The 14,939-nt window shown below is 37.4% G+C and overlaps 1 protein-coding gene across 1 annotated transcript; it reads left to right on the top strand.

Moving 5' to 3' along the window:
• LOC125504425 (integrator complex subunit 4-like) lies at window positions 1-11,839 on the top strand (the record flags this gene model as incomplete). Its single annotated transcript, XM_048666329.1, is given in 13 exon segments — window positions 1-77; window positions 131-327; window positions 386-638; window positions 691-986; window positions 1,271-1,469; window positions 3,421-3,589; window positions 3,646-3,840; window positions 3,896-4,049; window positions 6,725-6,840; window positions 6,911-7,154; window positions 11,176-11,323; window positions 11,382-11,562; window positions 11,616-11,839. Coding segments are annotated over 13 exon segments (2,433 nt in total), but the record flags the coding sequence as incomplete, so codon positions are not given.
• Between the last annotated feature and the right edge of the window lie 3,100 nt (window positions 11,840-14,939).

The following is a 14,939-nucleotide window of genomic DNA, read 5'->3' on the forward strand; positions in this document are numbered from 1 at the left end:
GATAATTAAGCCATTAAACAATGGCTGCAGTGTTGAAGAAGCGCGCCTTGGCCGAATACAGCCAGACCGTCACTCAGGTAGGCCCCGAATGCAAATTACTGCTGCAGTCATTTTAACCCTCTTCATTTAGGACGCGGCTCATTTGCCCACCAAACGTCTGAAATTGGTAAAGAAGCCCCTGCCTGGAGCTCCCAGCTCCCTTATAACAGTCGTCAACGCTTTAGATGAGTGCAAGACCAGTGACGAGTTTTTGCTGCTTTTACTCAGCATTTCTGACTCAATGCAAGTGGGATCTGCAGGAGTAATTGAGGTTCTAAAGAAACTAGTGTAAGTTAACCGAGTGTTTGAGATAATGCGTTCTATAGTTCCACTTTCCTTCTCTTAGTGAACATTTCAAGAATGAGGCAGAGTCAGCAGTGAGGGTGAAAATTTTAATGCTATTGACTGACATAGGGCTACAAAATGTATCTGAATGTGTCATCCTTGCTGAGGAAATAATAAACTTGATTAAGAATGATACTTCCCATAAAGTGCTGGCGCAGGGAATGAATGCCATTCTGAAGCTGGGCATGCTGGTGCCTGAGAGTGCGACCAGCTATCACCAAAAACTAGTTGATGTTGCCAAGAACTACTTAAAGGTAGTAAAATTCTCCTTGAAAAACGTTCAATGGTCAACTAGATTTGTTGCAGGACTCCCACCATGCAGTAAAGTGCAAGTGCTTGGAAATAATAGGCACACACGTGCCTTTATGTTCTGGTAATGATTCGGACAAGCTCTTCCATCTTATCAGCTCCTACTTCAACAATCAGGACGCCAGATTGAGAAGTCAGGCTTTCAGCACAGTGATCTTGCTCTACGAGAGGGGTTTTAAAGTGAACCCCAACATTTATGTGTTTGTGTCTGATGCCCTCAAAGACGACTATGAAATTGTGCGCAGTGTTGCTTTGAAGCTGATTTGGATCTTAGGCAATGCGTACCCAGATAAGTAAGTACCTATTCACACTCCGATATTTAAAAATATATTAATACTTTAAAGTTCAGGTTAACAAATGTCGTTTCTATCATTACTTATTTATTTATACACATTTTGTCTTCTCTGATCGACTGTTTCTGAAACATAGTTTTTGATAAAATCATGTAAAAGCTTCGAATCATAATCCTCCGATGGGATAATTGTTACTTTCTGCTTTGGATTTGATGGTGCAGAAATCTATTGTTCAGCATTGGCAGTTAAATGGTCAAACTAACATTTACCTTCAATGATTTCAGCGAAATTTTGGTGCCAGGAAGTGTGCATGAGATCCGCCTGATTGACGACGCTTTTGGAAAAATCTGCAATGGCGTCACCGACTTGTCCATGCAGGTCCGAACTCTTGCATGCGAGTTGCTTGGTACTATGAAGCAGATCAGCCCCAAATTCCTCACTCAAACGTTGGACAAAAAGCTCATGTCTAATATGAGACGCAAGGTATGAGGTTGAACAGTTTTTTTTAGTTTAGGTGCTTATCAATTCATCAAATACACAAAATAAAAAAACTCGCTTGTTTTCCATGTTTTAAAGATTCTACATGAGTAGAAAACCTGAGTTTTCCACTCACTCACGGTTTTTGATCAAAATTGGGTGAAAAAGTTTGAATTCGTGAAAGCACTTGAAAAGCCAATTTATTTACGGATCTTCATAATTTTACAGAAATGCTTTCCATTTATCAAGAGATTATTTGATTCTATTTTACAGCGTATTTTCTCGTAAGTGGACACCCATTTTTGATGATTTTTTTGAAATTCTGACAGTAAAATAAAAAAAAGCTGTAAAAGTTAAAATTTTACATAAACTCGAATTTTTAAATTACAACACCCTATGTACCTTCAGACGGATCGATGCGATTTGAGAAATGTATACAGGTGACAGGTATTTAAGAAATGCTGTAAACGGACATTGTTGCATAATTTTCGATCTAGTTTTTCGCAAATATCTCAATTTTTGATAAGAATTATATGAAGAAACTCTTTTTTCTGTACTCCCTGAACCCCCGAGAAGAATGTTGCCAATTTTTTATTAATTTAATTAAATTTTATTGGTGTTTCAAATTCAAATCAAAGTAGCCTTGAAATACGACAATCAAAAGTCGCAGAAAAATGACAATATTTATTGCTACTAGAGACTAAAAAATTAAATAACAACAATGAGATAAAAATCATTGATTCTCTAGACGATCTCTCTAATCAATTTCAATTTTGTCTAAAACATTTTGAATGTATTGGTTATTATCCATATTAATATTGAACTGCATTCACTATTCTCATGCGTAAATCATTAACATTTGCTATTGGATTTTCATACACAATATGCTTTAAATAAGTCCAGAGAAAAGAATCAAGGGGCGTTAAGTTGGGGCTATTAGGGGATCAATTCAGATATACAAATTTTAATCTAAAAACGTTCCAACGGGTGAACGAGGTACGTAATTCTTCATCTATCTCTACAATATCATCAATAATTGTTTTTCTCCATTCTAAAAAGTGTTTCCAGATGGAACACGTCTCTGGGTGCTACAGCGCTTATATTCTTTTCTTGAGGCCCATGCAGTTGATCCGTTTTTCATTCACGATAAGAATGAGAAATATTTGCGTATAGTGTTTCGAGTACTTCGAATTTTAGTCGAGTAGGTATTTAGCACTGACATTTTTGATGGCGATTTCAACACGATTTCGATCTGATGCTATTTATAATTTTTAAAGCGCAATATATGTATAGAAAACGACTAAATAGCAATATATACAGGGTGATTCACACCCTTATGGACACAGAGCAGGGGCGTGTAGAGGACCTAAAAACAAGTCGAGTTTCCATTTAAGTGTTTCTTCTCAGGCCCATGGTTAACGAGATACAGGGTGTTAAAATTTCAAAAAAACTTCGGTATTTTCTCTTTAGCTTCTACAGTTTATGACCTTGGCTAAAAATAAATATGTTCAAAAGGGGTAGTTGAACCAGTCTTAGTCGGAAAGCACGGGAGATCACTTCTCCCACTGCCTCATTGCCTTTGATAATGTCCACCGCAGTTGAGGACGAAACGTCAGGAATAAATTCCCATGGACCTCGGCTTCAAGGCCCGGAAAATATTTCTAAATGTAATTTGACCGGCCGTGAAAGCCTTCATAGTCTGATAATATATAGGGTGTTCCATAAAAAATGCTTTATATCAACTTTTAACATTTACGGCTTTCAAGTTTCTATTTTAACTTTAGATTTAAAAAATGCAACTAATAGTGAACAAGTTTAGTATCCACCACTTGAACCTTTACAACTTGCTATTTTTCGAATTTGTTTGAATTGCAAGTTGTGCACTTGCACCTTGAAAACCCAATTTTTAGTCAACATCTACTCCAATAAACGCATTGCTTGATAATATTTTCTACAGAGGACAGCCCATGAGCTGGCATGGGAAAACGTGACCAGTGGCGAATGGGCGAGTGGAAAGAAATGGGCGGACGACGCCCCCAAAGAGCTGCTAAAAGCCGATAGCATCAGCTTGATGAGCAGTGGCGCTTGTGGTGCTTTTGTGCATGGACTGGAAGATGAATTTTTAGGCAAGACCTGCATTCAACTAAATAATTCCCCGTGTCTTATTTGCTACGATTTGTAGAAGTCCGATCAGCAGCAGTAAAGTCGCTGTGTCAGCTCTCGATCAGTAACCCCCATTTTGCCAATATGGCCCTCGACTTTATGGTCGATATGTTCAATGATGAGATCGAAGACGTGCGCTTAAAAGCCATAGACAGTTTGCGGGAGATTTCCGCGCACATTATTCTGCGAGATGATCAGCTGGAGACCATTCTGGGTGAGTAACAGGCCGCACTGCGTTGGAAAATCGGACAATTGCATTTGTTGTGCAGGAGCGCTGGAAGACTTTTCGCAGGAGGTGAGGGAAGGGCTGCACCGCATGTTGGCCACCTGCAAAATGTCCACGATGGGCGGCTTGAAGATGTGCGTGGAAAAGCTTCTGGATAATCTCAAGCGCTACCCGCAAGATAAACGATCAACATATAGGTGAGTACACACAAATGCCAACACTCCGTTTCATATATGCAAAAAAATGTTTTAATGTTAGTGTTTTCCTGTTTTTAATGTTAGTGCTGTTGAATTATCTGGTTTTTTCTTATCACATTTTTGTGTCGAGTGTCTATTTTGTATAAGTAGCAGACGACCGGTACACATTTAAAACCTATTTTGTAAGGTGCAAGGTGGATTGTAATACAGAATAATTCGCACACACTGTTTCCTGGCATCAGATCCAGTTTCGCCTTTAATTCATAAAAGTTTCAAAATTCAACTTCCAGCCACAGCTGCACATTGCACTAATTAGTTCACATTTGTCCCACATTAGCCCCATCTTTGTCCCGTCCAATACATCTTATGGACAGTGCAGAGCACCTAACAGCAAATTTTGCAACTTGAAGCCGCTGATGTCAGTGGAAGCCACTTGTTCCAAACGGGTTTTAAAAGTGCAGTATTTTTCAGTAGAAGATTTCCGGTTAGGTGCCCTGCACTGTCCATAAGATGTATTGAGCGAGACAAAGATGGGGCTGATGTGGGACAAATGTGAATTCGTTAGATTATTGTGAAGCAGTGGCTGCGAGTTGAGTTTTTCAACTTTCACGAATTAAGGATTGCTCTGGATTTGCTGCCAAAAATCAGTGTGCGCGAATTATTCTTGAGTTTTTTGTGGCTTTTAAGTCCAAATTTTTACCACATTTTTTTGTAAAATTTGCCAAATTTACAAAAAACCCATTAAAATCGGCAGCGGTTGTGGACTGTACGGAAAATGTATGTGGATATGGGATATTTTTGTGTCTCTAACGGCTATAAAGTCCAAATTTTTCCTTGATTTTATGGTTTAAAAATACGTCAAACTTCGAAAAAATATTCGCAGAATTCGACTCGAACTCAAAAAACTGCCAGTACCGCGTTTAGTGTTTATTTTACACAAAAAGTGAATACTACAATTTTCATGGCGATTAACCTCCCAGATCCACTGGAGTATTCAAAATTGCTCCAACGTTTTCGGTATTCAAAATACTTAATTTTTTCAAAAGCCCATTTTCAATTTTGTTTCAAAAACCGCTTAAGCTGGGCAATTGGAAACATTCCCACTGGTTGCCTTTTAACTGGCCAACAGAGTAAAAAATTTCTATCGAAGAGCGTCGTTTGGGAAAAAAAAATTAAAAATTCACCGAAAATCTCGACTCAATTTTTCCTCAAGTCTTTTCATATGGAATAATACATTAGAATCAAAGTTCGATTTTTCGAAAAAATCCAATAAACTGCGAGTAAAACGCTCAAATCGTCTTCAACTCAATTCAAATTCACATCGATTACTGTTTACACTTGCTTCCAAGCATTCCATAGAAATTTGTTCAGAATGTGCCGATTTTTTGAAAAAAATTGTACAGAATTCGACTCTAAAATCGAAAAAAGGCCAGTAGCTCGCTTAGTATTTATTTTACATGAAAGTTGCTGCAACGTTTTCGGTTTGGAATTTTTTTCATTTTATTAACCACTTGAAATTTTTTTCAAAAACCTCACATTGAGCATTTGTAAAAATTACCACTAGCAACCTTTTAACTTACCAAATTTTTCATAAGGAGGCACATTTTTCGACAAGTGGCTTCGTTTAGACGAAAAGAAAAAATTTTGAAATCCACCGAATACTCAACGGTTTACCCGATGGATTTTTCAGTGAAAAAACAAAATTGTTTCTTTTTTTTWAATTTTCCTTTAMGAGTGCTTCCACATGGACGTAATACATRACAAACTAAGTTTAGTTCTTTCGTAAAAAAAATCCCCAATAAACTAGAGGAGAAAACGAAAAAGTTKTACAGTCTTTTTTTCGTCGGAGTTTTTCGGTTCATTTGTCTGATCATCTGCCMTTATTGTTGGAGAGTTTCCTCTATAATTTTCTGATTAGATCCCAACCGCTGATTTTTAGTGGCATTTGGATTYTCCTTTTGTAAAATCATTCCATTGCARTAGCGGTGCGTGGTTTAACTCTTTGRGAGTGACCGAAGSTCAGAATTTTTYTGGACGRCAATCCTCAAAATATTACAAATTAAAGGATTTTATTGTAATTATTTTTACTATATTAATAGTTACTTGAATTGTATTAAATACAAGGTGSTTTAATAATGTAATAATTATTTTAAAATACCTCTTCAGGGAAGCTCAGAAAAACAATGGTTTGGGCAARTTTCAGCTTTCTTGCAATATTTTTGAAAGTAGTGGAAATTGCGCAACTTTGCACTGATTTAGCCGAGCTCAACTCTCTTACGGTTTACGAAATCCGTATGCTAACACCCTGTATTTCGGAAATGCACGAGGAAAGCAGCGCTTCTTAAAGCAGGTCGTGTTTGGGTGAAAAAAAATGTATTGATAATGCGCGCTTGAAGTTGTCTGGTTTCAAGTCGGTTTCTTGTATTAAAATGAATATTTTGGTGCTTGACGTTCGCAAATTTTAAATAATGTTCCTTTGTGTTTGATGTCCATAAAGAAACTGGCTATTTTCCTGTTCAAATAGGTTGTTTGTTTATTTGTCAAGACACAAGAAAAAACAGGCCAAAGCCAGGTGGGAAATGTTGTCGAGCTCCCAACTTAAAAAAATACTTCACTTTAAACATGTTGTTTTTTCGTGAATTCCTTAACTGATCTACATTGTCTTTTTTTGTTAGGTGTTTACAGAGTATAGGACGCAAGCATCCGGAGCTGGTGGTGCCGTTGGTGCCCCACTTTTTGAGTATCCACCCGTTTTGCGATATGGCTGAGCCAGATGTAGAAAATCCGCACTGTATCCTTTGATAACATTATCCACCAATAAAAATAGCGAAAATCGTGATAAACCTTAACTCTACCCCAAGACATTTGCCATTTGATTCTTATTCTCAATGCGGCTGAGAACTCTGGAACGATCATCTCCTTGCTGGAACCTCATACGTTACGCCACTACGCCTACCTGAGGGATACCATGCCTCAATTCGTGCCCGTTCTAAGCCTCTCAGAAACCACGGGTACGTCGATATCGAGGCAAATGTCTGTGGATGAGAGCTTGGCCTATTTGAACAACGTTATTTCGAATCTGGATGTGGCGGAAACGATGACCAGGTCAGTACACCCGTTTACAATCAGGCAAAGCACAGTAGCCAATGCTACTGTTGCAGTTCTTTTAAAGGTTAAATACCTTATACTGATATATGACCGGTAGCCTCCCTTAGCGAAACACCCAGTATAATAATAGTCTACGTGTTAAGCCTGGGTAACACAGTGGATTTTCAGGTGTTAACACACTAACCCCAATACACTCTTCGTTAAGAAAATTTTAGACTTGAAAAAACTGTTGCAGGACACATATGGCATTGCGTTTCTCGAGAAAAATTCTCAGAAACGAAAAATACTTTGCAAGTCCAAAGTTGTGGGTTCAGTAAAGAAGAGTACGCTCTAAATGTAGTGAAAATATCGAATTTTACTCATCATTAAGAAAATTTTGCTTAGGACTGGAAAAAGCTGTCGCGGGACACATTTTGCATCGCGTCTTTCGAAACTGAAATTCTCAGAAACGAAAAATACTTTACAAGTKCAGAGTTGTAGGTTCAGTCAAGAAGAGTRCGCTCTAARTGTCGTSAAAATTTCGAATWTYACGTTCATCRTTAAGAAAATTTTGCTTWGRACTGGAAAAARMTGTYGCGGGACAMATTTTGCATCGCGTTTTTCAAGACTAAATTTCTCAGAAACGCAAAATACYCTACAAGTTTARAGTTGCGCGGTCAGTAAAGGAGAATGCGCTCTAAATGTCRWCAAAATTTCCAATTTCACTCATCGTTAAGAAAATTTTGCATAAGACTTAAAAAAACTGTCGCGTTCTGCATCTAGTTTTTCGAAGCTTAATTTCTCAGAAATGAAAAATACTCTACAAGTTCAGACTTGTGGGTTCAGCAAAGAAAAATACTGCGGTCTAAACGTTGCCAAAATTTTGAATTTCACTCATCGTTAAGAGAATTTGGTTCGGACTTGAAAAAACAGTATCAGAACACATTTGGTATAACGTTTTTCGAAACTAAATTTCTCAGAAACGAAAAAATACTTTACAAGTTCAAAGTCATGGGTTCAGTAAAAAAGAGTGCGCTCTTAGTGTCGTCAAAGTCTCGAATTTCATTCATCGTTAAGAAATGTTTGCTTAGGACTTGAAAAAGCTGTCGCGGGACACATTTTGCAWYGCGTTTTTTTGAAAYTGAATTTCTCAGAAACGAAAAAGRCTTTACAAGTTCAGAGTTGTRGRTTCAGTCAAGAAGWGTGTGCTCTAAGTGTCGTCAAAAYTTCGAATTTCACTCATCTTTAAGAAAATTTWGCTTYGGACTTRAAAAAGCTATCGCGGGACACATTYTGCATCGCGCTWTTCGAAACTGAATTTCTCAGAATCGAAAAGTACTTTACAAGTTCAGAGTTGTGGGTTTAGTAAAGAARAGTACGCTCTAAATGTCGTGAAAATTTCGAATTTTACTCATCATTAAGAAAATTTTGYTTAGGACTGGAAAAAGCTGTCGCGGGACACATTTTGCATCGCGYTTTTCGAAACTGAATTTCTCAGAAACRAAAAATACTTTACAAGTTCAGAGTTGTGGGTTCAGTCAAGAAGAGTGCGCTCTAAGTGTCGTCAAAATTTCGAATATCACGTTCATCGTTAAGAAAACTTTGCTTTGGACTGGAAAAATTGTTGCGGGACACATTTGGCATCGCGTTTATCTAGAAAAAATTCTTAAAAATGAAAAATACTTCGCAAGTTTAGAGCTATGTGTTCAGTAAAGAAGAGTACGCTCTAAATGTCGTGAAAATTTCGAATTTAACTCATCGTTAAGAAATTTTAGTTTGGGCTTSAAAAAAACTGTTTTAGAAYAYATTTAGWATAGCGTTTTTCGAAACTAAATTTATCAGAAACGAAAAATACTTTACAAGTTCAGAATTGTGCGTTCAGTAAGGAAGAGTGCGCTCTAAATGTCGTAAACATTTCGAATTTCACTCATCGTAAAGAAAATTTTGCTTTGGACTTGAAAAAACTATTGCAGAACACATTTAGCATCCCGTTTTTCAAAACTGAATTTTGCAGAAACGAAAAGTACTATACAAGTTCAGAGTTGTGCGTTCAGTAAGGAAGAGTGCGCTCTAAATATCGTCAAAATTTCGAATTTCACTCATCATTAAGACAATTTTGCTTTCGACTTAAAAAAACTGTTGCAGAACACATTGAGCATCACGTTTTCTAAAACTAAATTTTGCAGAAACGAAGAGTACTCTACAAGTTCAGAGTTGTGCGTTCAGTAAGGAAGGGTGCGCTCTAAATGCCGTAAAAATTTTGAATTTCACACATCGTTAAGAAATTTTGCTTTGGACTTGAAAAAACTGTTGCAGAACACATTTTGTAACGCGTTTTTCGAAACTAAATTTCTCAGAAACAAAAAATACTCTACAAGTTCAGAGTCATGCGTTCTAAATGTCAAAATCTTTTCAAAAATTCACTCAAATGAATCCGCCCCAGCGTCCATTTTCTACCTATAAATGTTCAAAAAGTTCACTACCCTTTTTAAAACTATATTTCCTATCTAAAAACACGATTATCGACCGATTATCCACTGTCGGTAGCAAACTGAATATTCATCCACCTTTTCGATAAGAAAAATACACCGATATACGTGATAAACATGATTATTTAATCATTTGCATGTTCGATTTTTCGATGATTCATTGCTCTGCTCTTGCTTGGCAGTTCGATATTGTTGACGTTTTTGTTGAAAGTGCCTGTTCGCAGGGCAAAATTTCCAAGGACAAATTTCACGTTCCAACTTAACGAAAGTCAACAACAGAGAGTTTTTAGGCCCCTTAAAATTACGTTGGCCTTAAACGTTAAACGTTATCGTGATCATGCGCAGTGTTAAAAAAAAGAAGGTGTTTAGGCAAATAACGTTAAGTAAGTTTTTTTGTTTTTGATACCACGTGTGTTGCACTCTAAATAAAATAAACCTCACTTTATTGTTTGAAAAAGTTTGCAAGAAAAGCAAACCTAGTTTAAGTTTGCATTGTTATTAAACAAAATGTGGTTAAGATGGAAAAAAACATGGGCCCAAACAATTTTCACATAAAATCCGTAATTACGCAATAATGGCGTAAATTAATCAATGAAAAAGTCTTATTTAAATTTACAATAAATTTCTTACTCTATTATAACCGCTTATTTTATTAATAATATTAGAAATAAGTCAAATATGTCAACACCGTCGTGCTGCTTTTTAACGTAATGCTTATTAACGTTACCGCTACTCGTACGTAAATAAAGGAACACATTATCCTCTAATTACGTAAACGGTTATTTCTTGACTAATACGCATGCTCAGAATAACGGACAACGTAAAACGTGTTGCAATTAAGGGGCCTAAAAACTCCCTAACAACTAAACGAAAAACGCTCCAAGCGCCGGTCTTCCACAAATTTAATTTTACATTTAGAGCCGTTTATATTTGTCTGAATTTCACTCAGCTGCAGTGATTGATGCACAACAATGCAAACTAAAATTAAATTTTGTTTTCCTCAAAATATTGACTAAGCAAAAAAATCGCGAAGAAACACAAAAATAAAACTGTTGCTCAATTTCCGAGCGATGATAGAAACCAACGAAATGTTATTTAAAAGTTCAGAATTCAAGGATTATTCGCCGTAGTGAGGCGCGATGAGTGATAACTCACCAACTCACAGAGTGACATCAACTCAAAAGCCCAAGTCACACAGTGTTACCCAGGCCTACATGCTGGTTGCGTTGATTTAATGAATGGAATAAATGAAGTCGCAAAATAATTGCCTTTTGCAAAGCCTAGTTGCGTCACAAGCGAAAAGATGCGAATATTTGGATGATTTAACAGGTGTTAGAAGTCGATTAAATCACATAGTTTTTATTTGCGATCATTGCCGATGAAATATTTGTTATTACAACATGTAAATGTATGGACAAAAATAGTTCAAGTTTTTTGAGAAAAATTCACTAAATTTCGATTGGAGTTCTTTCTCTCTGTAGTAAGCAGAACTTTACTCTGATGAGCTTCTATGTTGGCGCACTCCATTCTAATAGTCTTTGTTCCTCCAGCATTCACATATCGCTGCTGGAAATGGCCAAAGAGCAACTGAACCGATTAAGTGAAATTGATGAATCTGTATCGGGCACCGCGCAGTTTACTGCACTGTATATCGGGGCTCAGCTGCAGATTTTACAAATTTTGGACCGGGGATTTTGGGTGGGTATTTTCGACGATTTTCCTAAATGCAGGAACACATCCAGCCATGCTATTTCAGGTAAATCCTGCCACGTTGGCCACCCAACAGCAAAACACGCTCAAGACCAATATTCAGATTCTCTTGGAATATTGCCTGAAGTTGCAGTTTTTTTTTGTTGGGTTGAACGCCGAAGAACAGTGCGCCGTCAAACAGTTCCGACTCAGAGCTTTGGCTCTGAATTTAGTCTATATTGTTAAAGGTGAGAAGAATTTCGAAATTCGCGAAAATCGCTCAATAGTAAAGGGATTTTAGGTAGTAATTCGTCCGCGTTGGCACCGTGCCATCACTTCCTCACTGCTGTAGAGGAAATGCAGAAGGATCTTTCGCAGAACAACATCCAACCAGATGGGTTCACATCGTTGGTATTTCGAGATTTGTCCCAGATCGAGGAACCAAAGCCGGGCGCAGTGTCGCGCATTTTAACGCCGATTTTGCTCAGCCCAAAAATTGCCAGCATTCCCCGTCCCAATATTAACGTAAGTTGTATATTTTTTTAAATTTAACATGAAGGTGTACTGTGTCAATCCTCTGCAAGTGTTTACAAGGGAGCACAGATAAAACGGAGATGTTTGCGAGATAGAAGGCATACATTTTGCGTCCATGTATTTGATTGGACCTGTTTTTCTCGATAGGGTTGCGTTAAACCTGTTGATTTATTAATGAATCATCAAAGGTCACCGCAGAAATGAAGGGAAAAATGGAAAAAATTGGTGATTCATTCGTCAGTCTAATCAGTTGAGAATAATTCAGTTCATAACAGTGTGCGATTAATGCGAAAAGTTAGCGCAAACCCGTTCCATAATTGTCTATGCCTGGTGTTGGTGCTTATTTTCTTATCAATAATACATGGTTTTCATAATTCCTTATGCGTCCGGGCATCGGAATTACTTTAGGAATCAGCCGTTAAATTGCGACCACTTTCACGCGTTGCTATAGCTGCACTTTCACTTTATGCTCTAAAACGAGTCAAATCGGCTAAATATTACATTTTTGTAGCTTAGAAGTCAACTAGCTCTTTCTATTGGTTATAAACCCCATATTTTCCTGTCGTGAACCAATTTGTTAAAATCATGATTATTGATATATGTGATATATATGAAATGACGAGCTGTAAATGCTCTACACAAAACAATCAATTTACTTACGATATACAACACGCCGTGGACCCTGCATGTTTCTTATGCCGAAGACTGGACCTATTTAGAGACGCCTCGAGCAAGGTAGATTTTATCCATGTTCGATATTGTGGTACATTTTACGATTTGGAAGGCATACATAAAAACAGGTAACCACAAATACGCTGTAAAACTTTGGTAACCCATCAAAAGGATTGACGCCAAGTTTTATCTGTGTGTAAATCGTCACTAGCAGAAGAAGAGAATTAGAAAATATGTTCTTCAGGGAACGATAGATAGTTGCATTATATACCATATTTGAGAAACACTTTTTTAAGGAAACGGGTGTTTAAGTTTAAACCTGCTTGTTCTCTTGGCTGGTAATCCTAATTGTGTAGATGACTGAAAAGAGTTATTGGGCGCTAATTCTCTAGGTTCATTTTGTCTCTCTTTTTATGGAGTAATATGCCGGTAGCTTCGTGCCACTGATCCGGGACGGTGCATAAATGTAGACATAGGTTGAACCAAGGACCCGGACCGAAACAAAATAACTGTTCCGTTCCGGTTTCGGTCCAAGGCAAAATTTAAAATTTCGGTTCCGTTACGGTTCCGGTTTAGAAAATCATTTCCAATTCGGTTCCGTTCCGGTTCCGGTTTTTTTTTCGGTTTCAAAATCTATATATAACAACGAACGAGGACAAAGGTACTCTAATTAGGACTCTCACTACCTTTTTCCTTGCTTGTTGTATTATATAAGATAAAAGATGCGCAAAAGATCCACAGCTTCATACGGTACTTCGGCTGGTTGTATGGTAGAGGGTAGGCGTGTAGGAGGACTAGCAACCCCACACAAGGATTGAAATTCAGGTAACATTAAATGGAACAACATTGCAATAAAGACTCCCATACAAAAACTAATTTAATCGTTGTATTTTTGAAAGTAATTTGTCAATGAATTTTCTGACTTTTGCGCTTTTCTCTTCTTTCCGTTATCACTCAGGTCTACAACTTCGTCAAGTCGTCTTCTTTCACTCTTATTTCCGTTTAAACATTGCTCTTCGTGGTTCATGTCTTAACCATCTTTTGAGGAGTTGCTTTTGTCCAACATTTCAATTTTATATTCATTTGCAGGAGGATCAAAGATTATTTTCATTTGCTTGCAAAATGTACAGTAATTTCTTCCAAACGTTACAAGCAGAACCAAAAAAACCAAAATAAAATATTTCGGTTCCGGTTCAGCACCTAACAGTGTGTCAATATCAAATATGGGTTCCGTTACGGTTCCGGTCCAAAAAAAACGGTTCCGTTTCGGTTTTGGGTCCATATCGGTTCCGGTCCGAGTCCCGGGGTTGAACAGTGTTCGTACTTTCTCTAGTAGGAGGAAACCTCCAGCTTTGATTGCTTCTGTAACCACCTCGTCTTCTGCTGGTGCTTTATAGTTTTTCATTCTTGACAGAGCGTTTTTAATTTGTCTGGCACCTCTTCCGATCCCTGGTTCACGACGCCTCGTTTTGTGTAATTCCTTGCAGGTTTGGGGGTTCTTGCATGCGGCCTAGGTATATTTCGCTATAGAACTCTTCCACGATGCTCAGGATTTTGTCTCTATTTACCTACTTTTATACTTTTATTCTTCTCTATTGTCTCTTGGGTTTTCTTACCGTGGTAGTTTTTTATGTCCCTTTTAATTGCTTTAGATATTTCCTTATTTCTCCTCATTTCTATACTGGTGATATGTCTGAGTGCTATCATTTGGTTTCATTTGACGATCAGGTTTTTCGTAGTTTGGCTGATGGTCTCGTGTTTTTTGCTTGTGGGGCAGAACATTTCTTGGCCCTGCTTTAAAGCCTCGATTATTTCACGATTAAAGGTTTTGATGCTTGCATCATGGAGGACATTTTTCTGTAGCGTCTTTCTAATGTAGGTCTCAAATCCTTGAGTATCTGTTAGTCCTGTCCACATCTGTTTGTTTGTTTTTCTTATCAATTTGTATCGTTCTTTACCGAGCTCTACACGTATCTTGCAACGCACCATTCTGTGGTCGCTTCCGGTTCTACAGACAGTTGTTCAGCACTGTCACGTCTTCCACAATTTGCAACTTGTCCGCTAACAAGAAATCGACCTCATTTCGGGTTCTACCGTTACCACCGAAATAAAGAAGGCCCATTGGTTGAATTGTGACGTCACTTAAAGTAGTCCGACCAGGCATAACGCGTAGCGAGTATATGATGGATCAACTGTACGAATATGAATATTTTAGACAAAAATAATGTCTTCAGGAATTAATATGCTTTTTACATTATTTGATTTAAATGATTAGCCTTTCTATTCCTAAAAAATTAACGTAGTTAACTAGCCACAAATATTTTTATTTCAGTTATAGCTTAATATTTCATGTTTCCGAAGCGTTCTAATTGTTTTAAATAGTGAAGAATACAATTGCTAATAATCTACCAACTTTATT

This window comes from Dendroctonus ponderosae, unplaced genomic scaffold (assembly GCF_020466585.1).
Source record: "Dendroctonus ponderosae isolate FM_Combo_2020 unplaced genomic scaffold, Dpon_F_20191213v2 Dpon_F_20191213_492, whole genome shotgun sequence".
NCBI lineage: Eukaryota > Metazoa > Arthropoda > Insecta > Coleoptera > Curculionidae > Dendroctonus > Dendroctonus ponderosae.